A 24,974-nucleotide genomic window follows, 5' to 3' on the forward strand; every position below is an offset into this window, starting at 1 on the left:
AATGTCTGAAGTTAGAGGTCAGTGACCTAAAAATCACTGACTGGTCATATTATCAGAAGGGTTTTGGCTACATTCCTGGGAGAAAAAAATAAAAAAAAAAGAAAAGAAGAAAAAAAGGAAATGATTGATTACCTGGCATGGAGAAAAGATTGACATGCCTCATCTTTACCAGTTGATTTAATTTTGCCAAGCAGAGACTCTGCAGCCAGCAGAGAGCTGTCACAAGAAAGGAGAGGGCTTCAGGGAGCTGGCAGGCTGCCATGGAGGAATAGCAGCAGTAGAGAAATTCTCCCCCAGGCACACGGGGGAAGAGCAGGTAGTGGGCAGTAAACCAAGATCATGGAGCAGAATGAATCCCCTGGGGCCATCCTATGTGGAAGAATAGAATGGTAATGAAATGCTGTAAGGAGCACAGAAAGAAGAGTTTTTTTTTTCTCTGTTCTGCTGCTGAAAATTGTTCAGGATTCAGCACATCCATGCAAATGAACCTTGCTGTCCAGCCATACCTTTTACAGCGCAGAGCTTTTCTTTCCCTTTGCCTACCAAGACATTACATCTTCTTGGTCAGGTAAATTCTGAAAGAAACAAAGACATAGCATAAGGAATCTGAAAAGTATTGCAGGGAGACTTCACTCATCTTTGTAGTATTCTGCCCTTGCAGTACCAGAAAGCAGCCACAGCACTGTTACTGACATTTGCCCTGAGGAAGTTTCTGTGAAGATGATCAAAGGGCTGGAGCACCTCCCTTATGGGGACAGGCTGAGAGAGCTGGGGCTTTTCAGCCTGGAGAAGACAAGGGTCTGAGGAGACCTTAGAGCAGCCTTGCAGTATCTGAAAGGGGCCTACAGGAAAGCTGAGGAGGAACATTTTATAAGGGCTGGTAGTGACAGGATGGGGGAAATGGTTTTAAACTGAAATAAGTTAGATTTAGATTAGATATTAGGAAGGCATTCTTTACAGTGGTGAGACACTGGGATAGGTTGCCCAGAGAGATTGTGGATGCTCCCTCCCTGGAAGCATTGAAGGCCAGGCTGGATGGGGCTGTGGGCAACCTGGTCTGGAGGGAGATGTCCTTGCCTATAGCAGGGGGGTTGGAACTAGATGATCTGAAATGTCCCTTCTAACCTAAAACATTCTGTGATCCTATGATTCTTTGCTACCAGGATGTCTTCTCCTAAAATTTCACAGAGAAGTAAACAACACCTTTTATGCATGGGTTGGTGATAGCATGCAGATTACAGATGGGGTAGAAGTGATGCGTTCTACCAGCCTTTTTACAGCCAAAAATCATTGCTACTGGTTTTTTTTTTTTGTTTTTTTTTTGTTTTTTTTTGTCCTTGCTGCAACTCATTGCCTTCCCTAGACCACTGCCATTGCCTCTTACCACATGGATAGCCTCTGTTGCTCATTCAATCTTCATTTCTTCTTATCATGCCCACCTCCCTTCCCTATGCCTTTTGCCTTTTACTGCTTTTTGGCTGTATGGGTTACTACTCATGTTTTTTCCAAGGTTGCCAGGGTTCTGGATCCATTACCTACCTAGATAGTCAGGTAGTAACCCACAGTTTCATCAGGCAGCTTCCTGCGCAGACACAGAACTAAAGCACTCTCTGCTTCAGAGGATTTACACTCCAAAAATAACATAAGACATTGGAAAAGGATAAAGTCAGATGGATGAGAAAGGGGAAACAATGACAGTATTGGTCAGCAGAACAGACAGTCTTCTCATCAGTATCCTTTTCTGTCATTAAAATGAATCCCCTCTCCTTCATAAAGGTTATTATGAAAAGAGCTTCTGTGTATTGTACACTAGTCCATTTATTTCCATCCTTGTCTGGAAATACAGTGATTTCCTTTGCAATGTAGTGAGACAAGCCAACATATTATATTTCTGTTTGAAGAAAAAGAGAAGTGAGAAAGATGATTGTGACAATGAGGGTTTCTTTTCCACCACATGAGTTGCTTTACCACTGCTGACTTGTTGTCACAACACTTGCCAGGAACCTGTTCCTTTTATTTGACAGTGCCTATACTGCTTGAACAGTGCTCATGCTTAAGCCTGTGTACAACAAAACCGCTGAAATCTCCAAATTTTTCTCAACATTGCATCATATACTTTGAGTCACTGCATACTCAAAAGCCACATGCTTGGTTCCTTGTTGGCAAAAGACAAGCTTCAAACAAAGGCGTGTTCTAAGAAGAAAAGTTGCATTCTGAATTAGAATGTGTCAAACAAAGTTGTGAGAGGAAAGGTTAAAAGAAAAAAAAAATCAAAAAACCCTTAAAAAAAATCAGAAGTATATGTGAAATGGATCTGTTTCCTGAATTGACATTTAAGCTGCCCTGATCTGTAAGAAGGAGGGACAGTTTGGCAGAATATCACAAGAGATAAGTAAAAGGCAGACGTTTCTTAAATTGAAGCTGAAAAGAAGAGCAAAGGAGCAGCTCAGTAACTGCTGTCTGTTAAATGTATTCTCAGATTTGAACTTTATGACCATTTGCACTGCTTCCCTGCTGTTGTGCATCACAGCATTTCCACAGCTGCACCAACACATTATAAGCCATACTGCACCAGAAGTAACTGCTGAGCACACCTCCTATCACTTCCATAACTGTCACTTCCAGATCAACCTTTCACAGGGACCCCACACAGCTTGTTAATAATACAGACCTGGTATCTGCAATCTGCTTTTCTTCTTTCTTCCTTTCCTTGTTGGTTTTGGGAGTCCTGCTGCTACAGTGAGATTTCCCCATTCCAATGTATCTGTAAATGCATGCTCTGGAAAAGAGATGTTGGAGAAAGGACTGCTAGTGTTTGCCTCCTTTCTGTCCAAAGGGTCCTAAAGGAAACAAAGGAGAAAATGGCAACCCAGGACTCCCTGGCTTCATAGGACCCCGAGGACCACCTGTAAGTATGGTTGGGGATGGATTAGAGCTACTAATTGCCTGCTTTTATGTATTGGACAATGAAGATAGGACAGTTATCTTCAATTAGGTAGCAAACATAGGCAGGAGATCTCACAAATCCAGAAGCCATATGCCTCACTTCAGAAGAAAACTGGGCTGTGGAGACTAGCATTACTCTTATGAGAAAACACCTGTGACCCCATTTGAGAAACTGGTTCTTGTCAGTCAGCCCTTGTATTATTGCATTAATTGGGCTGGTTCATCAGTGCTCTTTACATGGGCATGGGGTTACTCAGACTTTGTCTCTGCATGAATCCCAGAATGGCTAAATAGGGAATTTTTAAGTGCTGATAATAATGAAGTTGTTATTGATATTTGCTGTTCCCAGGAAAATTCTTTTGTTACCTACAACAGGGGTACACCACAATTAAAATATTCAGATAACTCCCAAAGTGATTGAAAATAATACCTATTCACATGAAAATATCACACCTTTGAAATTTGGTATCTTTAGCCCTAACAGGGCAAGAAAAATATGTTACATTCTACTTGAAGGATGGAAAAGATTGAATGTTAGGTAAATGTTTTCATTTTCCTTTCTAACTCTGGTGCGACAAAATGAGATTGTAATTGTTTTCATGTCAGTCTAGCAGAAATGAGTCTTCCACAGGATGAATCATGGTTTTTTTCCTTCCTTTTTTCTTTCTTTTTCTTTATTTTTTTTTTCTTTTCTTTACTTTAAGGATTGAAAAGGGAGTCTTGTGATGAGGAGAATGAAATATTTCTCTGGAAAATTAATTTTAGGCAGCAAATGCAGTAGCCATTTAAAGCTGAAGTGGCCCTAAGGAACATTCAAGTGGGTCTGATGCTGCCTAATTGGAGCTGATGTGATCACACATCTGTGATTAGATACATTGCTCATGCATACATAGATGTGTTCTGGCCCAGTGGAAGCTATTCTGTGTATTTTCAGGTTATGGAAAGAACACTGTATGCATACACACATTAGAGATACGATCACATTTGTCAATGGTAAATGCATCCTTCCATTCATAGTACAGGAAAGTGGATACAATTTTAGCAGTGTGCTTCAGGGCTGCAGTGACTTTTTTTTTCTTCTTTTTCTCCTTTTTCTTTTTTTGGCTGAAATGCTAAAATACCAAGATTGTTCTGCCTTATTGGCGCATCATAAATGCAAAGTATAGAAGAAAAATCCTGATGGAGTGCTTTTCTAAGTTGTGGTAATTTTACGTAGCTTTAAAATATGGGCAAGTTTTCAGGCTCAGTTTCTTTATCCATGGCTCAATATCCCATATCCAGCTACTGTCATACAGGATAACACCTTCCCTTAACAAATATACTTCCTTTACATCTTTAGACTATTATGGCTATAACATTGGCACTTCCTAAGCTAAATGGGCTGGAATAGATAGTCGTAGTGTTTTTTTTTCCAACTGTAGTAATGTTATAATTCCATGACTCCATGATTAAACCAGCTGAAGTAAAACTTACGAAGCTTTGTGAAATATCTATAAGAAAAAGAAATACAGTTTTTGAAAGAAGGAACACACTTTCAATAAAACATCCTTATCTCAGCTGGTTCTTTAGATAGGTTTACCTTCTATTTATAAACATTTGCACTGTATACAGACTTCTAAAAAATTACAAATCAGAGGATGTGCCTTTCTAGGAATGACCTATAGCAGTAGGCTAATGCTAAATATTTCGAAGTCACTTCTGTGTGGCAGAAAACTCGTGCTCTAGACACAGAGCAAAACTCATGGTTTAAAGGTAGGCTCTGTCTTCCAAGTCTGCAATATGGTGCTAAATTCACTCTCTGTACCTCCCAGGGTGATCCAGGAGATAAAGGCCCTCCAGGAAAGGAGGTAAGTTGGATTCCCAGTTGTTTCAAAACAGTGCTGGAAAAACAGTTGTTTCAAAACAGTCTCAGGAAAAAACAAAAAAACAAAAAAACAAAAAAAACAAAAAAAGCAAACAGGGATTCTACCTGGGTTGCATCAAAATGTTTGGGTTTCTTTTTGCTTGATTTCTTGATATATGAAAAATATAGATCTCAGAGATTTATGGGATCAACAGGGAAATATATTTTCTCCAGGTCTCGGGAATCATTGTGAATACATGTACTTTATTACTTACTGTGACTCTTCTATGCTGACCCTTATTTTGTTGCAGGGCACACCGGGGAAACCAGGTGAGACTGGATCCAAAGGAGAGAGGGTAGGTTGGAGAGCTTTATTAGTTATTTCTTTACGGATGCCACATCCCTGCATGTGCTCAAGGGCCCTGGGCAACCTGGTCTAGTGTATGATTTAGTGTTTGGCAGCCCTGACTGTGGCAGGGAGGTAGGAACTAGATCTTTGAGGTCCCTTCTAGCCCGAGCCACTTTGAGATTCTATGGCTCATTGCATTGAAATAGAGAGAGCTGTTTTGAGGTAGGGGCTGGAGAAGGGATCATTTGAGAGTGAGGTGTGGCCTGTAGAGATCTTATACTCTCCTCCTTTTTTCCCATCCCTCTCTTTAATCATTCAGTGTCAGTAATAATTTGTGGATCATTTGTAATACAACCAGATGTTGTATTCAGTAACTGCCAGCTCAGCTGTTTGTGTTTTGCAGTGCAGGGAAATCACAAGTTTGCCTTTTATTTTGTGGTGGTAAGGTCAGGGTCTTTTTGCTTAGGGAGAGCCTGGCATCAAAGGCGAAAAAGGCCCTCAAGGAGAAAAGGGCCCTCCAGGTGAGCCTGGGATACCTGGTCATAAAGGACATCCAGGACTGATGGGACCCCACGGACCACCGGGGGACACTGGGCAAGTTGGGCCTCCTGGTCCCCCAGGACAGCCAGGATTTCCAGGACCACGGGTAAGGCTGCCAGATAAAGGCTTTGTACAGTAATTTTACTGCCATAGTGGAAGATCAGAAATGCTTATAAGGTTGCGGTGGGGCTGGGAGAAACCAGAGAAAGTATGCACTACAATGGGAAGACAGCATTTCTACCTCCCATGCCTTGATACATAAAAAGCAGAGCTGTATTTTCTGAGGGTAGTAAATTAAACTTCAAGCACTGAACTATTCAGACCAGCAGCCAAGGAGGCCAATCTCTAACTCCTTATACCTATAACAGCCTAAATCAGGTCATGCAACTATGTCCGTGCGTACCCAGAGTCCAAAAAAGCTTCTTGCTATATGGGTGTTAATGCATAGTGTTTCATACGGAGGTTTTATGTCTTCCACTGCTGCCGGTTGCTATGAGAAACAAAGTGCTGAGCCATGGAAAGGTCACTGCTCTATTCCTGGAAATTCTGGAGTCAGCTCATCAGAATTCATGAAATCCTATTTTCGTTTAATATTCTTTTCTTTCTTTTTTGCTTCTAATGGGAAACAATCTAGCTATTGAAAGCGCCTGAGCGTAATGTATGTAGAGGAATGAGAACAACGACTGACCTGACATTAGTGAAGCTGATATGTCCATTCTGAGAATGAATTTGAGATTACCTCAGGGGGGTATTAAATAGTGAAGTGATCTCCAATAATGTAAATGCTGGGTAAACTTTAGACAAAACATCTTTTTTTTTTTTTATGTGTCTCCACAGAACAGAGATTTGATGGTATCCAGTGATGATTATGGAGACTTAATGCAACTAATAGAGTTAAAATGTCAAAAGATACTGTTCCAAATTCTGTTCCAAAATGATGTTTGCTTACTGGGATATTCACTAAGAGCCATCACAAGTGGTTAGTAGTAATGACAAAATTGCTTCTTTTGTCACCATCAAACACATATTTTCCTCACACAAAATTTGCTTTGTAAAGAAGGCAGCAAATGGACCAACTCCATCCTTATTAGCAATTTTAATGGCTAAAATTGAAATGTCTCTTGGCTATTTAATAAAATCTAGATTTGTTACTGGGGAATAACTTCTGATTTAGAAGACTTCATAAAGGTTTTGTAAACAGAGGAGACAGTATGCATTGTTATGTGTTAGTAGTATTAAGTCTGAGGGGAAAAAGACAAACACACTTTCATGTAAATTCACAGAAGAATGCAGGCAGATAAGAAATATTTTCAAACAGATGGAAAGAACAATTTTAATAAAAAGAAAAATAGGAAAAATTTTTCCAAGTGAAATATATCACTGTACAAAGGAAAATATTTGATCTTGTTGGTTCAAAATTATTTTTGAAACAGAACTAAAATAATTCCTTTGAGTTCGTGAAATATGCAAAGTCATGTGTCTAATTACCTTAAGACCATTTTTTATGTTCTTGGAAGGTCTCCACCAAAAATATTCTCCTTCTAGTCCACCAAAAATGCTTCCATCAGTTTTTCAGGCGGCCACACAGTGCTACATATCTTGAAGTTTTAGTGGGTATTGCATCTGTTTAAGAGCATTGTCACATAAAGGAGCTGAGAGTGGTGACAAAGGGCACTAATCCTTGGAGAACAGACCAGTACCAGGCAGCCCTGTCTCCCTGCCTCCTTTCAACAGCTTGCAAACATGCAGAACCTTGTATGTGCTCGGAAGAATGGATATGTCTGTAGACTGACTGTTGTTGGAGGAAAGTTGCAGTGATGAAGAAAGAGGCAGGTTTTCCACAGTGGTTATGTGGGGCAGAAGTCTCCTAACTGAATTCCTATTACTCATCCTGTCAGTGTATGTAGATTTTACGAAGGCCAGTTCAGGTGGGGTCCTTGGCAGCCTGTGGCAACCCTGCCCATGGCAAGGGGCTGGATCGCAATGATCTTTAAGGTCTTCTCCAATCTAAGTCATTCTGTGATTCCATGACTTTATGATTTAGCCTCTGACCAGGCCCCTTCCTTACACTATCGAGTCCATGGCTTGCCAACAGCATTGGAATTATGGATGATTTTAATCCCTTTATGTTCTTCTTCCAAGCACTCTCTGCATCCTTGTGGATGCATTAGGTGAAGAAATGCAATCCTCTAGTCCCTTCATCTAAAGTTTCATTTTTACATCCCCAGGCTGTGATTATTATATTGTGTTACTACTATAATTATTACTCCCCAGGGGGAATCTCCATCTCTAGAGACCCTGAGAAGACTCATCCAGGAGGAGTTAGCCAAGCAGCTAGATTGTAAGTAATCAGCTCTGAGAAGCCAGCAGGTAGATGTGAGAGCATGAAGGATAACTTTCCATAGTTGTGGTGTTGTAGCTGACACCTGAAACACTCCTGCTTATGGAAGGCATTGTTGCAACAAATCTATCTCGAAGACACATTTGTGTAAAATGACATTTGATGCTCACCACTGTAAGGAGAGGGTGTAGAGTGGATGTAGGTTGTTTTTCTCAAAGTATCTGAATTGCAGGCCAGAATTGGCTTACATCCACAGTGAACTGCAGAGCTGTAGTGCTTCTCTTAGCACAGCTCTTGGAGCGGCTGAAACATATCCATGCACATTTTCCTCCATTCTAGAGATCATGGTGAAATTAGGTGATTTGTTTGAAGGAGTTTATTTACATGTTGTCAGAATTTGATTTCCACCCCGATCTAATAGCAGTCAAGAGCTTGCGTCACTGAAAAGAACATAGAAAACCCTTTTCCCTTCATTCTGTAGGATGTTTTTGTGATGCTAAGTGTGTCTAAAGAGTCCTCAAGGCTGCTCAGAGTTTGAATCTGAGAGCTATGAGCAGTGTGGCTGCATGGAATTCAGATGTATTTACACAGGCAGCTGCCTTAGTTGCAATTTCTGATTTCCCAGGCAGAGAGGGATACATTGGCTGATAAATGCACTGGCTTTCAGTCCATTTGTGCTACAGTCCAGAACAAGAAAAGAAAGCTTTCTCCTTAAAGAGCAGCCACATATAATCCCACTGTATAGCAGAAGCAGTGGAAACATGCTTCTTTTCAGATCAGCTATGATCTGAGTTCTACATAAATCCACCAGCTGTACTGTTAAAGAAAAGGACGTTCAGATCCTCCTTGAAGAAGGAACAGATATAAGTGCTTAGGATTACGCATGATCAAAAGAAGTATGAAACTATGGAGAAATTAGGCTGAAATCATTTACAAAGAGCAAGGTACTACCATGGCCTTTGGGAGTGTTACAACAGCAAATGAGTGGTCCTGAAAATTTCCTTTGGACTTCACTGGACCAATGTTTTTAGCTTTCCATCAGTTGGAGCACTGATCTTCTTGTCTAACACACCCTATTCCCCTATATTCACAGCAAAGTTAGCCTATCTGTTGGCTCAGATACCACCTGCACATGTGAAAGCATCGCATGGCAGACCAGGACCACCTGGTCCCCCTGGGAAAGAAGGACTACCAGGAAGAACTGGCCCTCCAGGAGAGCCTGGCCGGCCTGGACAGACTGGATCTGAAGGACCACCAGGACCCATTGGTCCCAAGGGTGAGCAAACCTTGGTGTATTAGGGAAATCCAATAAAGGGATATATCCACCATATGTTCTTCAGTGAAAGCACTGAGTACCAAAAAGAATATCCTGAGGAGTGGTATGAGAAGTAGTTCTATTGAAACACTAGGAAATTAAGCAAACTGAAAAGGATTTTGTTCGCTTTATTTTTAAAGAAAAAATAATGCTTCAAATTGGTTCAGCTTTTTATCTGCTTTTTTTCTCCCTAAGAGCTGAAATTCCTGAAAGCCTTTATTATTTCAACACAACCATCCCAAAGCCTGCCAGCTATTTGAGTGTCCTGGGAATACCTATGACCTGAGTTTGCATCATAGTCTTACTTGCTTGCCTTTGGTGGATTTTATTGAGATGTTGCAGACATATAAGCAATGAGCTGAAATTGCTTAATGATCTTGGTATTCACCTCTTCTCTTAATAGCATCAAAGTAGTACTCAAAACTCTTGACAGAAGCAGGCTCAGTCTTCTAAAGCAGATTTTGTGAACGTGACCAGCAACTGCAGAATGTGTGTTTTACCTTTGTCCAGAATTGAAGTGGGTTAGGTCTTCATTCCCACTTACTCCCTTTCTCAGAGGTTAAAAGACCTGTGGTAGTTTGTTCTGTAGATAATGCTGATCAATTAATTGTTGTCTTTTTTCTCTCTCTACAGGAGAAAGAGGAGCAAAGGGTGAGAAAGGAGATGCTGGCATTGGCCAGCGAGGTGAAATAGGTCCTCCAGGAATTCCAGGTATGCTTTTTCAGAATGTTACACACACACACACACACACACACACACAATCAGGTATATATATATATAACTCAAAACATTCACAAAGACAAAGGTCTCTTCTATGTTAGTTAAATAATCAACTTGACTTAAATAATGGCATTACGCTATTTCTATAGCCAGTGGCCCAAAGGGAAGAAATAAAACACTAGCATCATATCTGGCCACCTTTGTTTTTTCAGCCTGATTGGCAAACACAATGACCCACGCCAGTAAGAGGTTAACTGAGCTTTAGGACAAGTCCAAAGTGAGGCTTTATTTACTAGGTATACAATGTGGTGCCTTATCTGCACTTGCCAGAACCTTTTTGTGACCAAACTGAATGCAGACATCCAGGCAGCTTCAGCCCGTTATAAAAGATTCTATCTAACACCTCTGTCTCGGTCATACAGTTCAAGACTTATCTTTGTTGATAAACAAGAAGCAAATAAATTTTGTTTCTAATTTGTAATTAGGAGCCATCGATCATCCTTTCCTTCACCCTGCTTTGGTGGGAGAGGAAATTATGGAAAAAATAAATTATTCCAAAGGCTGCATCAGGCATTCTGGCCCTGCATTGCCTTAAATTAGCAATGAATCCATTATACTTCATACAAATAACTCTTGCCTCATATGACTCTTTCCCGTTCTCTCCACCTCCCTATGAGGACTATATGTCATTAATTGGACTGTTCAGCTGCACAATTTCAACAACATGGTGAGAGTATGGTACAGTTCTGTAATCCAATTATGCATACAGGGTAGAAATCTTGCATTCAGAGGAGCCATGTTTGCCATATTCTCATAGAAATATGTCAGTCAGACCCGAATCTGAGGAAGGTGATGTCTACATTCCAGTATAGACAGTAAAGCCATCTCCTGTGCTGCTGTACTAAGTACTGCACTCTGGAGGTGCCACTCACCAAGAGCATTATGTTTTTGTTTTAGGCCTCCCAGGGGAGCCTGGCTATGCCAAAGATGGGATACCAGGACCACCTGGCCCTCAAGGTGAAGCTGGGGTACCTGGTCTCATGGGCCCACAGGGACCTCCGGGAGCCAATGGACAGTGTGACCCTGCTCAATGTGCTTACTATGCAAGCCTGGCTGCCAGGCCCGCCAATGTCAAAGGGCCCTAGGATACAGGGAGTATCCCCAGACTTGGTTTTAAAACTTGAATTCATCCAGCCTGCCAAGAGCTCTCAGATGTCTTCAACTTTGTTTCTTTCACGGGAGGCCTTCTAAAGCCAACAGATGCTGCCGGTCGGTCAGATTATTTTTATGAATTATAATAATAATTATTATTATCTTTGATGTGATATGTGAGTTTGTACTTGTTTCTCTAAAACCAGGGCATATTAAAACATTAAAAATGCGTTTGCTTTTCTTTTTCTTTTGAAGAGCATACAACGTTGATGCATTGTGTAGCAGTTCATACAAAACCATTCTGATACCACTTTTTTTTTTTCTTTTTTTTTTTTTTTTTCTTATTTTCCGTGGTTCTTTCCAAAGCTTTAGCCTTGAAACTGAAATTAAATCCTGCAATGTGCAGCATGGGGCTTTAACTGTGTAATCACAAGACCGTGTTCTAAGCTGCCATCCACGCAGAGGACAGAAAGATAAGGTCATGCCAAAGCTGGGGGAGAGATCTCCAATACACTCAGCTCACAATGGACAGGCAATTATAGACAGGCAAGGTGTTCCCTGGAAGATCTCTTTTACATTTATTATTCTGTCCACAAAAAGAATCTGAATTCTATAGAAGCCAATTTTTTGGGACCATGTGAAATCTCACAGTGAGGCCTGGATCACTGTTCCTTGTGCAATAACTTCAGTAGGTGAAGTTATTGTTCAGTTCATATCAGGTAGAGCTTATCTTCCTTCTGTCAGGGAGATGCCTCTGAAACAGCCACAATACTATCTTCCATCAGCTCAGGGCTGCCAGTTCTGCTTTTTATTGTCAATGCACATACAGCTCTCTGTCACTGCTTCACTCAAGAAATCTTCCAGTGCAGCACTGAATGTCTTCTACTGTTAAAAACCTCAGGAAGCAAAGTGTTACCCGACTTCACTGCTTTGAATGATACACCATGACAATAACTTGGAAAAGTTGTGTTTTAGAGGGAGGTGATCAATTAGAGGTTGGTTTTCATCTCTGGTGAAAAGGTCAGAACAAAGAGGTGTTCAGAAACTCTGAGCAAATTGTGTTTGAGAGTGAAATCCAAAACTCAGACATAGGCCATTTTACCTATCAGCTAATTGCCAAAATCAAACTGGAAATTCACTGAGAAAATAAATAGGGGACAGAGTCTGGGAAGACTTTCACAACTGGTCACTTTTCAGTCTGACGACATGTGAAAGTGTGTCAGCAAAGGAGCCAGATTTCCAAAACTCTTCTAAATAAGCAGTTTGTATTGAGGGATCAGAATAACAAATATGATGTAGACACTAAATGCTGAATCTGTTTTGAAATCTCATCTGGTCTTTTGGGGAGATAAATGTGGCCCCCTGCCCTGCTGGCATCACCATGTGGCATGGTATATCTAAACTGGCTAAGCCAAGCAGAAGGCACAGCTGTCTATAACAATCTCAAAATCAGACACTGTAGCTATAAGCCCAGAGCTGACTATTTACAAGCCTTGGAGTCTTTTCTTCCCTAGAAGATTAAACAAATTCTTTTCTATGTAGACCTCAGTGGTGATATTTTTTGCTATTTCCTATGCAAGTAAATTCCTTTATTGGATTTTACTTCCTTTCTGTCTGTAAAAAGATCAAGCAAAGTGAAAATATCATGAAGTGAAGAGCTTTTTAATAACTCTCGATAGTATATATTACTGTAGTGCACCTTAGGCCAACCTTCTATAGTTCAGTTTTAGGCAACCATTGTTGATAGCAGCAAGCAGGTTTTATGGAGGTCAGGCATGTTAATTGTCCCAATTAATGTGACATGGCATGATGACTGATGAGCTGACAATCGGGCTAGATGATCTTTGTGGTCTTTTTCAACCTTAATGATTCTATGATTCTATGATGTGAAACTCCCCAAACTCTACATTGTGCATATTTGCATACACCATGCATAGCACAGACTTACCATGTGATGGGTGAATATATAATGATGCTCTATTGAACAAATTCCAGGGTCTTTTATCTCTCCAAAATGGTGCATTGGAGTCTGGATAAAGGAGATAGGACATTCTGGAGTTCTGTTTGTTTTTCTTTTATGTTTTTTTTTGATAACTCATTTCATCTGCAGGTCTCTTAAAGCCATTGCCAGTAGCAGTCTGTGTTAGGAGAATGAGACACACCATCTTCAACAGAAATTAAAAGATCTGCAGTGGGCAGCTGTACCCAGAAGAGGGGAGACAGCCTAACTCCCTTTGCTCTAGCGTATTCTCTATTTTATTTTAACCTGTTCAGTCCATTCATGCCTTTGTGTTCTGAGTTCAGTGAGTGCCATTTCCCTGCTTTTTCTTAAACCCCAGTTCCTCTGAAACCAGTTACAAGACATTTACCAAGAACAGTGTCAGTAGTGAAGAGTACGAGACACTTGCCAAAGACTCAGGTTGAGACTGGTGCTTATAGCCACCAAGTACTGTCTGCCAAACAGCTTGCAAGGCAGCAATGGATGCAGGAGGTGAAAGACAGGGCAGAGGTAATGAGTGTGGCTGCTCTACTAACCAATCTTGAACAAGATGAGGATGTGGCTTTTACATCTCAATGTTCCTGGCTCAGAAACAAAGCATTTGGTATATCACAATGAAGTTTATTCAGTGTCTGAGGCTTAATCCCAGGAATTCACTGTTCTTTTTGTATGGATATTTTTAACTGGCCACATGATAAGAGGGAACATAGTGATAAGATGGCATTAGAGAGCCAGAAAATGTATTGTATACATATTACCAAGGTGCTAATAATACACACATTTTATGATATTGCTGGAGTGTTTTTTTAATCAATTGTGTAAATTATTACAGTTGTAGCAAACAAACTATTATTCCATTATATATTTTGCCTGTCAAATAAATAATTTAAAATTTTAAAGAGATTAATTTGGGGAAAATAGTTTTTTGTGTTACATTATTTAACAATTTTCACTTGTATTCTGAACTGCTCTAAATTAGCTTTTTTTGGAGCTGTAGCAAGGAATAAATTAGTTTCCTTCTTTGCTGCTTTTGAGAGGCTCATCTCATTACAGTCTTGTGAGGTTGTTTTTCTGAGCTGTCCTTTTCACACCTCTTGTTAATATGGGATAATTAAACTGTCTAAGGTTGAACTCAGTTCCACATGTTTATCCAGAAATGTGTAATCAAAGCAAAATGATGCTGCTCAGGACTGAAACAAATGTGTGTGTTGTTCCAGAGATGCAATAAGAATGCAGCAGCTGCTAAGCCTCAGGTCTGTGCTCTGAGCACGGAACTGCCAGGGAGATGAGCACATCTTTTACTTTCTGGGCTATTAAATACATATATATATATATATATATATATATATATATATATATATATATATACAATTAAAATTAAAAGAAAAAGAAAAATATGGAGAAATTTTGATCTTTTAATGTGAAAACTGTCCAAGCCTTAACCTGATACAGGCTGTTTTTTGGCAGCTACTGAAACAGGATGTGATGCTGATGCATGTCTGGGTATCATCATCTGAGAATGTGTTGTGCATTAGATACAGCAAGAGAGTACTTCATGGATTCATTTGAGTTGGAATGGACCCTTAAAGGACATCTAGTCCAACTCCCCTGCAATGAACATGTACATCTACAGCTAAATCAGTGTGCTCAGAGCCCCATACAGCCTGACCTTGAATGTCTCCAAGGACAAGGCATCCACCACATCTCTGCGCAACCTGTGCCAGTGCCTCAGCACCCTTACAGCAACAAACTTCTTCCTTCTTCTTCTTTGGTCTAAAATACTTACAGGTGCAATGTGAGACCAAGGAGTATCCTAGATCTTCAGTGAGTGTCCCTGAGGGAGATTATGTATACCTCAAATGGTGTGAAATACTTACGTCTAGGTTCCTGAATATCACGCCCAGGGCTAGGCTGTGTCACCTGTATTTAGGTGATTCTAATGTTAGGTTTGGTTCCTGGATGAGCATCCTGAAGTAATCAGCGGAAGCAGTCTGAGCTGCATTACTTGAATTAGCCTGGTGTTGATCAAAGAGTTTCTGATAAGTGTCTGTCTTCCACCTTTATTGATTCATGTTGCTACTGGGTTGATATGGGGATGGATCTGTTACAGACAACGAGGTGTTGGGTACTATGGGAATTACAAAACCATGACATTAAAAGCTCCGGGGTCAGTTTCTTCATCACCTCCTCCAGGTGCTCGGCCGCGAACGACGGGACCCCGTACCACGAAAAAAAAGATGGATACGTCTATTGAATGTGCAGTCCACAGAAGAAGACTACATATCCCAGAGAACAACAGGGTTAATGATAAGTCACGGGACCAGGACGCTGTATAATCTCGTTCCCAGGCTGGAGTGCCCTCCTTCTTCTCTTGAACTTCTCGGGGAGTGGGAAGCGTTCCAGCCGTGTCGCCTAGAGTTCACAGTAGGCCTCTCGGTTTTCGGGGACTCTCTCTCTCTGTTTCGTTCAATTTGTTAGCCTCAATTATATTATATTGTGTTATCTTGTATTTCGGTATCATATTTAGTAAAATAAGTTTTTCCTCCTTAGATTGTTGCTGTTTTATCCCACTCCCTTTTTCCCCCTCCTTTCCGGGCCCCGGGAGGGGGGCCCACGGGGTGGCTTCCCCTGTCACGGGCATAGGTAAATCTAAGTAACCCGTGACACACAGCAAGATGGACAATATTATGGCACAAAGATGTACTGTCATTTTGCCAGGAAATAACAGAAAATAAAACATTAAGTTACCAAAAAAATCTGCTACCACCTCTTTCAATCTCTGTAAGATTGATTTCAATGCTGCTGAGGGTAAAGGATACCGATTTGTGGCAACCCTGCACAGGGTGAGCATCCTAACATGAGAAGTCCTCCTTGATGACCCTGCAAAGCCATCTATCTCTGCTGAGGGGGAGAACTGTTCCATCAGCCATCTATTTGCCTCCTGCATCCTAAGTTTGGCACTTCTTGTAGGTTAATATGAGTTTATCAGAGCCTGGAATTTCGTTTCATCACCTTGTACTGGTGAAGCTAAGAAATGGAAGAATGCTTGCCCTCAGCAATCTAGTTTAAACCTAGATATCACAAATGGATTTTTGCGTTATGACCTGTGAAATGTGAACAACTCATTAGAAAAGTCTAAAGAGATGATGAACTTTTCATTATCCAGGTTGGTTTCCAAACAGATTTTCAGGCTAAGTTATGAATTCATCATGCACCTTGATTTGAGACTGTTGACTCTGGCAATACTCTTATTGGAGTTTGTGTGAACTGAGAGTGAGAATATCCTTCAGGATCTCTTGATGGATCACATGTTGAAATTATGGACTCCTTCTTGTAATTTTATTTATTGGACCATGAACCGCGTGTAGAAAGAACAAAGGAATAATGGGACAGAGAGGCATTAATCATACACTGAAATTCCTAATGAGACAGTGATCAGCATTAAGAAGAAAGATGTCTTGCAAGATGGAGTAGAAAAGAACTTGCCACCTTGGTAAAGAAAAGATCAGGGTCACACTCCTGGAGAGAAACAGTTCAATATGGCGAGCAGTGCCCAGCATCAGAAATGCCTTTCTCACTAAGCACAGCTTTGGTCAGTATGATATGCTGTCTGAAAGGCTTGGATTTTGATGTGGAGAGTGTTTAAGCAGCACACAAAGCAGTTTGGTGTATTTCACAGGATGAACGTAGCTGACAATGTATTTTTAGAAACACATTGGAATGGCTTTTGTTCAAGTCTGAAATGTGTCTCATTGCAGTAACTTCTTCAGAACTCTTTTGGTAGGAATTGTGTTTCAGTGTTATTTTTATGGTTAATTATGAGGTCTGTTTTTTCTGGTCAGAAGCTTTCCCTTGCAAGTGAAAAAATATCACTTGTTCTTTGTTATTATAATCATCTCCAATATATACATTTATTTCCAAGCTATTGTACCTATTCCTACTTATGAAAACGTATTACATTTCCTCTATTGAAACTTTTTTTTATGTAAAATGTAGACCACTTCCTGATGGAAGTAGCTTAGCCTTAAAATCTCACTGACATTAATGGTGATCATAAAGAACAGGAGTAACCCCTTTGTGTCCACAGAATTTGCTCACATTGTTGTCCATTCAGCTGTGATTGTCCTAGATCAGTAGCTTGCAGGTTCCATAAGGAAACTACCAGCATCCCAAGTACTCATAATTCAAAAACAACCTCTTAGCACTGACAGATACCAGACTAGTGACATGGTTTTGAAATGAATCTGAAAGAAATCCAGAGTTTGATTTCAATAGGATTTAGGCATTTGAATGCCAAGGGTTGGTATGCAACAGCACCAAAAATCTGTATCTAAGGGCAAAGTCCATTAGGAGAACCTAAATTGTTAGTTCAGAGGTTGAATTATGATCCTTACATACTCAGCATCTTCTGGCTAAAGGGCCTCCAACTCTACCACCTATCTGCGTTGCCAGTTCTGGGTCATGGGCCCCGTGCAAGCTCAGCACCACATGGGGCTTGGAAGATCTGATGGATGTGGAACTGGAGTTGGGTGGGGAACTGGAGCATCACTCTTCACCAGACTTGACCTGCTAGATCTTTTCAAGCCACGCTTATAAGGCACTGTGTTCTATCTTTAATAGCTTGTAGGAGAATGTGAACAAATTTCTTCATGAAAAGCATTTTAAATTGTCATTCTAAGCATTTTTTACCTGAGAGACTTATGGATTAGAGGATGAAATAAAAGAGGTGGCTTTCTCAGCCTGAGGCTTCAAACCAACAATTGTCTCCTTCTGGGAAAATGCCCTTCTCTGTACACAGCATGCTGTGCTGAGTGGCTTAGGATAAACCTGGTATTTCTCATCTCCTATGAAAGCTATGTTGTGAGGAATAAAAAATTCTTTTTAAATATGCCAGAGCAAGTTCAGTGCAAGATCCTATCTCTGTGTCACACAGGGTCATACGCTCAGCAGGAGGGAGGAGGACTTTCAGATTTCAAAACCGATGCTTTATTGTGTTTGCTTAATGTAAAAGGCACAACTGCCCTGAGGGCAGACCCTCTTCTTGTCTGCCAGCTTCCAGGCACCAGCTATGAGTCTGTCTTCTTGTCTCATTTACCACATGCTTTATCTTTTTGGCTGCTTCAGTTGCGGTCCCCTGGGACTGGCCAACTTGAATTCCACAAACAAAGCTGCTTTATGTTTGCCCACCTGCTGCTTCACTTTCTAAACACCTTCACTTTCTGAATACCAGCAGATCATTGCCACCAGCTCACTGCCTGAAACAAGTGGAAACATCCATAAACTGGGTTTTGTGTGCATTGCAGTGCTGGAAGGGAAGCCATGTGAGAAAGGCAAATGTTTACTCAGTGGGATGTTTCTGAGCAACCCAAACGCTCTGCATGTGTATTGTTAATGTGCCTGGCAGAGAAGAAAGCTGACAGTCAATCTAGAGCCACAGCAGTTGCCCGTGGTGCAAGCAACAAATGATCAGTCACCACTGTGCTCTTGGTTCAAGTGGTTTCTGGTGGGAGAATGAATGCAGCCACCTCCTTCAGATGCACATCTATGGGTCCTGACTTACACTGGAGATATCTCACAGAACATGACCCAAAGTATGAAGGGAAGAAGAAACTGAAGATTTCGGGCAGAGATCTGGCATCAGTCCCTGCTCAGGTCTTTGGTCTGGACCAGCTGCAGGCCCTGGAGATGAGTCCAGAACGAGAGAGCTGCCTGAGGTACCGCATGGAGCTGCTGCCCCGTGAGATCAGCTGCTTGAAAAACCTAACCCTCCTCTACATGGACTCCAACAACCTGAAGAAAATCCCTGCTGAAATTGGCACCTTGAGGCACTTAGAGAGGCTGACGCTGAGCAACAACCACCTGAGCTCCCTGCCACCAGAAATGGGGGCCCTGCAGCAGCTGCACAGCCTCCATCTAGCCAACAACAACTTCACCCACCTGCCTTCAGTCCTCTGCCAGCTGAGGAGCCTCACCTTCCTGGACCTGAGTGACAACAAAATACACACTGTCCCCTCCAGCATCCGGCAGCTGGAGAAGCTGGAAACATTGCTGCTGCTCTTCAACTCACTGGAAAATCTGCCCGAGGATGTCTGTCTTTTAAGGAATCTGCGCACGCTTTGGCTGGGAAACAACCGTCTGCGATCCCTACCACCACGGTTTGGGGAACTGGTCAACCTGGACTGGGGTTACAACTACTGTTCCTGCAATTTTGAAGGGAATCCACTAGAAAGTCCTCCCCCTGAAGTCTGTAGCAGAGGTTCCGAGGAGATCAGAGACTATTTCTTGTCATCTCAAAGAGTACTGGCAGAATAGATGACCTGGGTCAGCCCTTCAGCTGACTGACGTGGGTTTATGCTGTGCAAATCATCTGCACAAGTGAAATGTGTTTCAGATGGAAAAATGTGGTGAAATCACTCTGTGAAGCTCAAAAGCTTCCTCTCTGCTACAAGGTGATTTTTCTGACAGTCTTTTTTTGACACTGGTATTGAATGATGGTGTATATCTTTCAGCAATTGTCTCAAGGACAGCTATAATCTTTTCATTATTTATGGCTGTATAAATCTGTCTCGTGAAACGCTGCAGCCAAACATTCAGTCAGAGAAAATGAACAATATCAAGTCAGGGAGGATAGAGTCAGGTAAACACCTTGTGGTCTGTAAACAGAAATAACATGTTTGCACACTGAGTCAGTGCTTGAGTCTGAGCTTGGACAAGTGCCGATTGAGATTTATGCTGGTGTTTAAGGCCATTCAGACTTGTGGATTTAGATTTGCTTCAAGTGGCTCAGAATCTCTTTACTTTCCACAGTACTTTGCTGTTTTGCACTTGTAGAATCATCTCAGGCTTATGGATAGAAGCAGCCTATGTCCAGGTCCCAGAAGGTACTATCCAAGTGATGTCTCCACTGCTTTGGCAGGACATAATGTGTATCTTATCATGCTTCTCTTGCATGCTTCTCTTGAACAGCAGCTTTGATACCAAACTTTGGCTCTCCTGGGAAGCAGCACAGAGCTGGGGCTGGCATGTCAATCCCTCTGGAGTTACACAGAGCAATAAACCTCAGTGATACATTTCCATGGAATGTGGGTAGCCCAGCTTTAGAGTATGCAACCCCAGCAGAAGGTTTCCACATCTACCATGTCTGGGAGAGTGTGCAGAGATATTAAAATACAAGTATGCAAACTTCCTGCTAAGGAATATTTCTGAGAATTCTTGTTTACAGTCATAGAAGTCTTCATCAGTGTGGCATTATGGAAATCTGCTGAGACTCTTTCATTTTACTCTCTCTTCCCTTAATCTCTCATCAGCATTTTCTCCCCATCTCCTTTTGCTCTTGTGTGTTTTCTCCCTGGCTCTTGCCTCTTTTTCATTGTTGCCTCCTCAAAAGCATCTCTTTCCCTTATAAATGCCTTTATTTGCCCTTTTTCTAATTTGTCTTTTATTTTTCATTTGACCAGTATGCAGAAAGCTGCAGCTTTCTGTCTTGCCAGAAAAGAAGAAGGATGCAGTTGGGCCTTCTGGGTTCTGAGCATGGGCTTCCAGGGTTTGTGGAGAAAGGGACTTGTTGGTGTTTCAGACACTGATATATGGACCATTAAGTCTGTTGTTCAGGCATTTTCTTCTCCTCGGTCAGCAGGAGAAGAGCAGACCAGAACAGATGCTGAAATTGAACTGAGTAAAAAAGCACAGCTGCAGATATTCTTGGCATGGTCTGATTTGTACAGTGCTCTGACACTGGGTCTGCCCCTGACCTTTGTGCTGTGAAGTTTTCAAGCCAGAATCACCTGTTGGTGATTTACTAACCAGATTTGGTGTAGGTGTAGTATATCACATAGCAGTAAATTAATGCATGATAATGATGGGCATGCAATAATGCCACAGCAGTTTCTTTCTTTGTTTTCCTGCAGGCAATTATTTTTAAAAGGCTTGGAGGCGATTTATGTGGCACAGGAAACAGAAGATTAAAGGGATTATGTCACCTTGCTTGTCTGGGTCTTCTGTGGCAGCATAAAGAATCAGAAACCTGTTTACTTTTCAAAGGAGATTTGCAGCATGATAGGAGACTGTTATGTGAAGTAGCTCCTAAAGCTGCTGCTAGCTGAGATAGAGGGTGTATCAAGGTGGCAACACTAAAGTCACTGAAGGACTCGGTTTTTGTGTCTGTTTCTATTATTGATTCATTGTATGGACTTGAGAAGTTATTCTCAAGGTCTGCTGTTGTATTTACTTGTTCTGGGACAAATGTGAGACTGAAATTCCCTAAATGTGATCTTTTTTAGAGACTTACATCGTCCACACTGAATCCTGCCAGGTCAACATCTTTAGCCATGTGTTAAGAGGGGCAGTTTCTCATGTCCTCTTTCAAAGCATTTAGATCCTGTCTTGCTGTTTCTCTTCTGCACTGCACAAGTTTTGGTTTTGAAGTTCTATTTCCTTTCCCTTCAGCTTCATGGGCAGTGATTCCCAAATGGAAGCAGACTTCAGCTTGCTTGGGGAGTTTGCAGCATCTCACAGCATTCATTTTTAGTTTTGGCCAACAACATTTCAGATAGAGTCATAGAATCATAGAATCACCAAGGTTGTAAAAGACCTCCAACATCATCCAATGTCAGAGGATCCTGTAAGTTTCACATTGAGGAGCTGAGCTCATTCCAAAGGCAGTCAGAGTTTACTTTATCTAGTCCTTTCCCTCCAATAACTCTGTGAATTCTAAAGCACGATTATATTGATTAACCATGCAACTGTTCTTCCTGGTAATAATTTGATCTAAAAAAGAGTTTTAAGGCCTATGAAAACATGGAATCTCTAAAAAATAGTGTCAACACCTTTGGTATAGTTCTTCAGTCTGTATGGATCAGAGAAACTTCATAAAATCAATGGAAGTGAGAGAACTTTGCCCATACCATCAAGCAGCTTGGATAGGCTGAATGTCATACAGCAAGAAGAAATTCTCCTTCTCTATCATACTGCCTGATGCCTCTTCACCTCCCTTAGTGGCTTTCAAAATCTACGTTCCCAAAATGGAAACCCCAGTAAGTGTGTAAGTGTTGTAGTATTCCAGCATCAGTGTTAGTGCCTTAGTTACACAGAGTAATAACTATATCTTGGTATTGTCATTAAGATGGTATTAAAATCTAATTTCAAACTGCTTATCCTTTGTTTGTTGTATTATCTGCATTGTTGCTAAGCACTCATTTTCATCTGATCATCAAAACCTCAAGTGTTAGTATCAGTGAAGAGCAAACTACTTGGATGCATGTCCTACGCCCACAGTGAAAAGGCTTAAATGTATGTCTGGACCGCCCATACTTTATGGGGGAACATTTGTTGAAGCTGACATTCAGTATTGACAGAAGTTGTATGTTTACTTCCCTTCATTCCATGACATACTACGAACAGACTGGCATTGGAGAGCATTGTACCCTGGAACTGCAAAGACTCTTCTTTGAAAACTTTGATTTCTTGCAACAGAACAATAATGACATATAAAAGCAGTGGGTGAAAAAGGCTCCAAATAGAACTTCAGAATAATAATATATATAAGGGCGGTGAGCTCTTCAATTCAGCATACAAATGTATGTGTTTCACAGACTAGTACTTCAGACTGTAGATAAACTACATGTTTCTAATGCTGGAGAGATCACCTGAGTAAATGGCAGATCCTCCACCAACTGAAGTCTGTAAAGCCCACAGTCAAGCTCACTCAAGGGTATGATGGTAAAACACCACTTTGTTTTATGCAAAATGAAGGTTACAAAGACTTTTTCTCCCTTTGAAAGTAGATGGCTACAATCTATATCTGCTGTAGATCTAAAATAATATGTCTCATGCCTCAGCATGAACTTCAGCTTCTCAGTTTTCAAGGGATTATAGCAATGCTGGAAAAACTGAAGGTCACTAAGCCAAGAGAAGTGAACAGAGAGCTCTTGGATTTCATGCTGATGTCTCTGTGGTGGTAAAAAAAACAACAACAAAAGAGGTAGTGGCTTTTCTCATTCTTTTTGGCTGATCAGTCAATTGTATTTCACATTAACAGACAGAAAAAGAAATATCTCTTGGCAGATCCCAGAAGACAAAAAACATTGCAAATCATGTCCAACACACAACGCAAATGTATTTGATATCTGAAAGAAGGATGATGGTTTCTGAAGGTGTAGTTGTAAGGGGGTCTGTCCTCAGAAGTTTTCCATGAGTTCCCTAGACTGGGAGGGTATCCATCAAAGTGTCCACCATTACTAATCACTGTTTCTCTTAGGTGGACCTACCCCTGTACCACTTTCATCTTTCCTCTGTGGTCAGTTGTCTTTTCTCAGAAGTAGGCAGTCTAACAGTCTCCCACAAAATTCTTGTAATGAAGCTTAGGAAGTTTGGGATAGATGATTGGACAGTGAGGTGGATGAAACAGTGTCTGACTGGCAGAACTCAGAGGGTCGTGATCAGTGATGCAGAGCTATCTGGAGGCCTGTAAGTAGCAGTTTTCCCCAAGGGATAGGTACTGGGCCTAGTCTTGTTCAGCCTCTTCATCAATGACCTGGCAAGTTTCAAAAAGAACAAGTATAGAGTCCTACACCTGGGGAGGAATAACCACAGTTAGCAGTGTGCCCTTGTGCCCAAGAAGACCAATGGTATCCTGGGGTGCATTAAGAAGAAAGCAGCTATCAGGGGGTGGTCCTTCCTCTCTACTCCGCGCTGGATCAGTGTGTCCAGTTCTGGGTTTCCCTGTTCAAGAAAGACAGGGAACTACTGGAGAGAATCCAATCACAAAGATGATGAGGAGTCTGAAATGTCTGAGAGACCTGAGAATTTTCAGTCTGAAGAAGAGGAGACTGAGAGGCATCTTATCAGTGCTTATAGATATCAGATGTCAAGTAGATAAGGCCAGGCTCTTCAGTGGTGTCCAGTGGCAGAAAAAGGGGCAATGGTCATAAACTGGAACACAGGAAGTTCTATACGTACTTGAGAAAAACTTCTTTACTGAGAGGGTGACTGAGAACTGCCCAGAGAGGTTGTGGAGTCTCCTTCTCTGGAGATATTCAAAACCCACATGGACACTTCTGTGTAACCTAAAGTAGGGAACCTTTTCTAGTGGGAGGTTAGACTGGATGATCTCTAGAACTTCCTTCCAACCCCTACGATTCTATGATTCTGTGATCAGAAAATATGATCTTTTTTTCTGGTGTTTTGGCAGTGAGGCAAAGAGGTTCAGGTCTGGCATGAATCAACTGGATTAATTATTGATTGCATATGATGAGTCCCTGCTAGAAGCATCAGATTTAGGGTGCCCTGCACTTGGGTAATGGTGCCACAGAAGATGCAAAGCAATCTGTCATGAGCAAATGCCATGTCTTTCAGCACACCAAATGGCAATATAAGTCTAAATAGCACATCTAATGAAGATCACTTGAAACAGTGCAAAGAAGGAGAACTAGATTTCTCAGTGTTCTGCCCGTGAGCCAAGAGGCAGGTAGTAAATGTGCTTAAATAAATACCACGTGTGATCCATGGAGTCCTTATGTGTCTATTTGTTAAAGATCTCAGCAGCTGTCAAAAAGCTTTTTATTTTTCCACCACCCTAGGGAAACTGTAAAATGTGTTGTCATTCTCATTGCATGCAAACAAACTTTCCTTGAGCAGTTCAGGAAGGAAGAAAATAGCAGGTGTGGAAACGAGTGATGCGGCAAGCAAAGTCCAGATGGAACAGCCCACACTGAGTCCTTGTCTTGAAACTCACTGTTGTTTTTTGTCAGACTGATAGAGCCAGCATGGTGC

The 24,974-nt window shown here is 41.3% G+C and overlaps 2 protein-coding genes across 3 annotated transcripts in view; both read left to right on the forward strand.

The window, feature by feature from the left end:
* COL22A1 (collagen type XXII alpha 1 chain) overlaps nucleotides 1-14,108 on the forward strand; it is a 215,775-nt gene extending 201,667 nt beyond the window's left edge. For both annotated transcript variants that reach the window (XM_015856410.3, XM_085536911.1), the window contains exons 58-65: nucleotides 2,837-2,908; nucleotides 4,758-4,793; nucleotides 5,101-5,145; nucleotides 5,605-5,784; nucleotides 7,953-8,019; nucleotides 9,113-9,295; nucleotides 9,968-10,045; nucleotides 11,012-14,108. In XM_015856410.3, coding sequence (XP_015711896.2) covers nucleotides 2,837-2,908; nucleotides 4,758-4,793; nucleotides 5,101-5,145; nucleotides 5,605-5,784; nucleotides 7,953-8,019; nucleotides 9,113-9,295; nucleotides 9,968-10,045; nucleotides 11,012-11,199 — 849 coding nt within the window. In that variant the 3' untranslated portion in view covers nucleotides 11,200-14,108. The remainder of the gene's footprint in view (nucleotides 1-2,836; nucleotides 2,909-4,757; nucleotides 4,794-5,100; nucleotides 5,146-5,604; nucleotides 5,785-7,952; nucleotides 8,020-9,112; nucleotides 9,296-9,967; nucleotides 10,046-11,011) is intronic.
* Nucleotides 14,109-15,877: 1,769 nt separating this feature from the next.
* On the forward strand, nucleotides 15,878-22,355 carry LOC107310602 (uncharacterized). The gene has a single exon (XM_015856412.3). The coding sequence runs from the start codon at nucleotides 18,717-18,719 to the stop codon at nucleotides 19,515-19,517; it is 801 nt and encodes a 266-aa protein (XP_015711898.2). The 5' UTR covers nucleotides 15,878-18,716; the 3' UTR covers nucleotides 19,518-22,355.
* Nucleotides 22,356-24,974: the final 2,619 nt, after the last annotated feature.

Source organism: Coturnix japonica, chromosome 2 (genome assembly GCF_054131305.1).
Source record: "Coturnix japonica strain WE chromosome 2, WE-NBRP24, whole genome shotgun sequence".
NCBI classification, from domain to species: Eukaryota; Metazoa; Chordata; class Aves; order Galliformes; family Phasianidae; genus Coturnix; species Coturnix japonica.

Excerpts from the sequence above, each read along its gene's own strand:
- LOC107310602 (XM_015856412.3), top strand. The coding sequence starts at position 18,717 with ATGAATGCAGCCACCTCCTTCAGATGCACATCTATGGGTCCTGACTTA.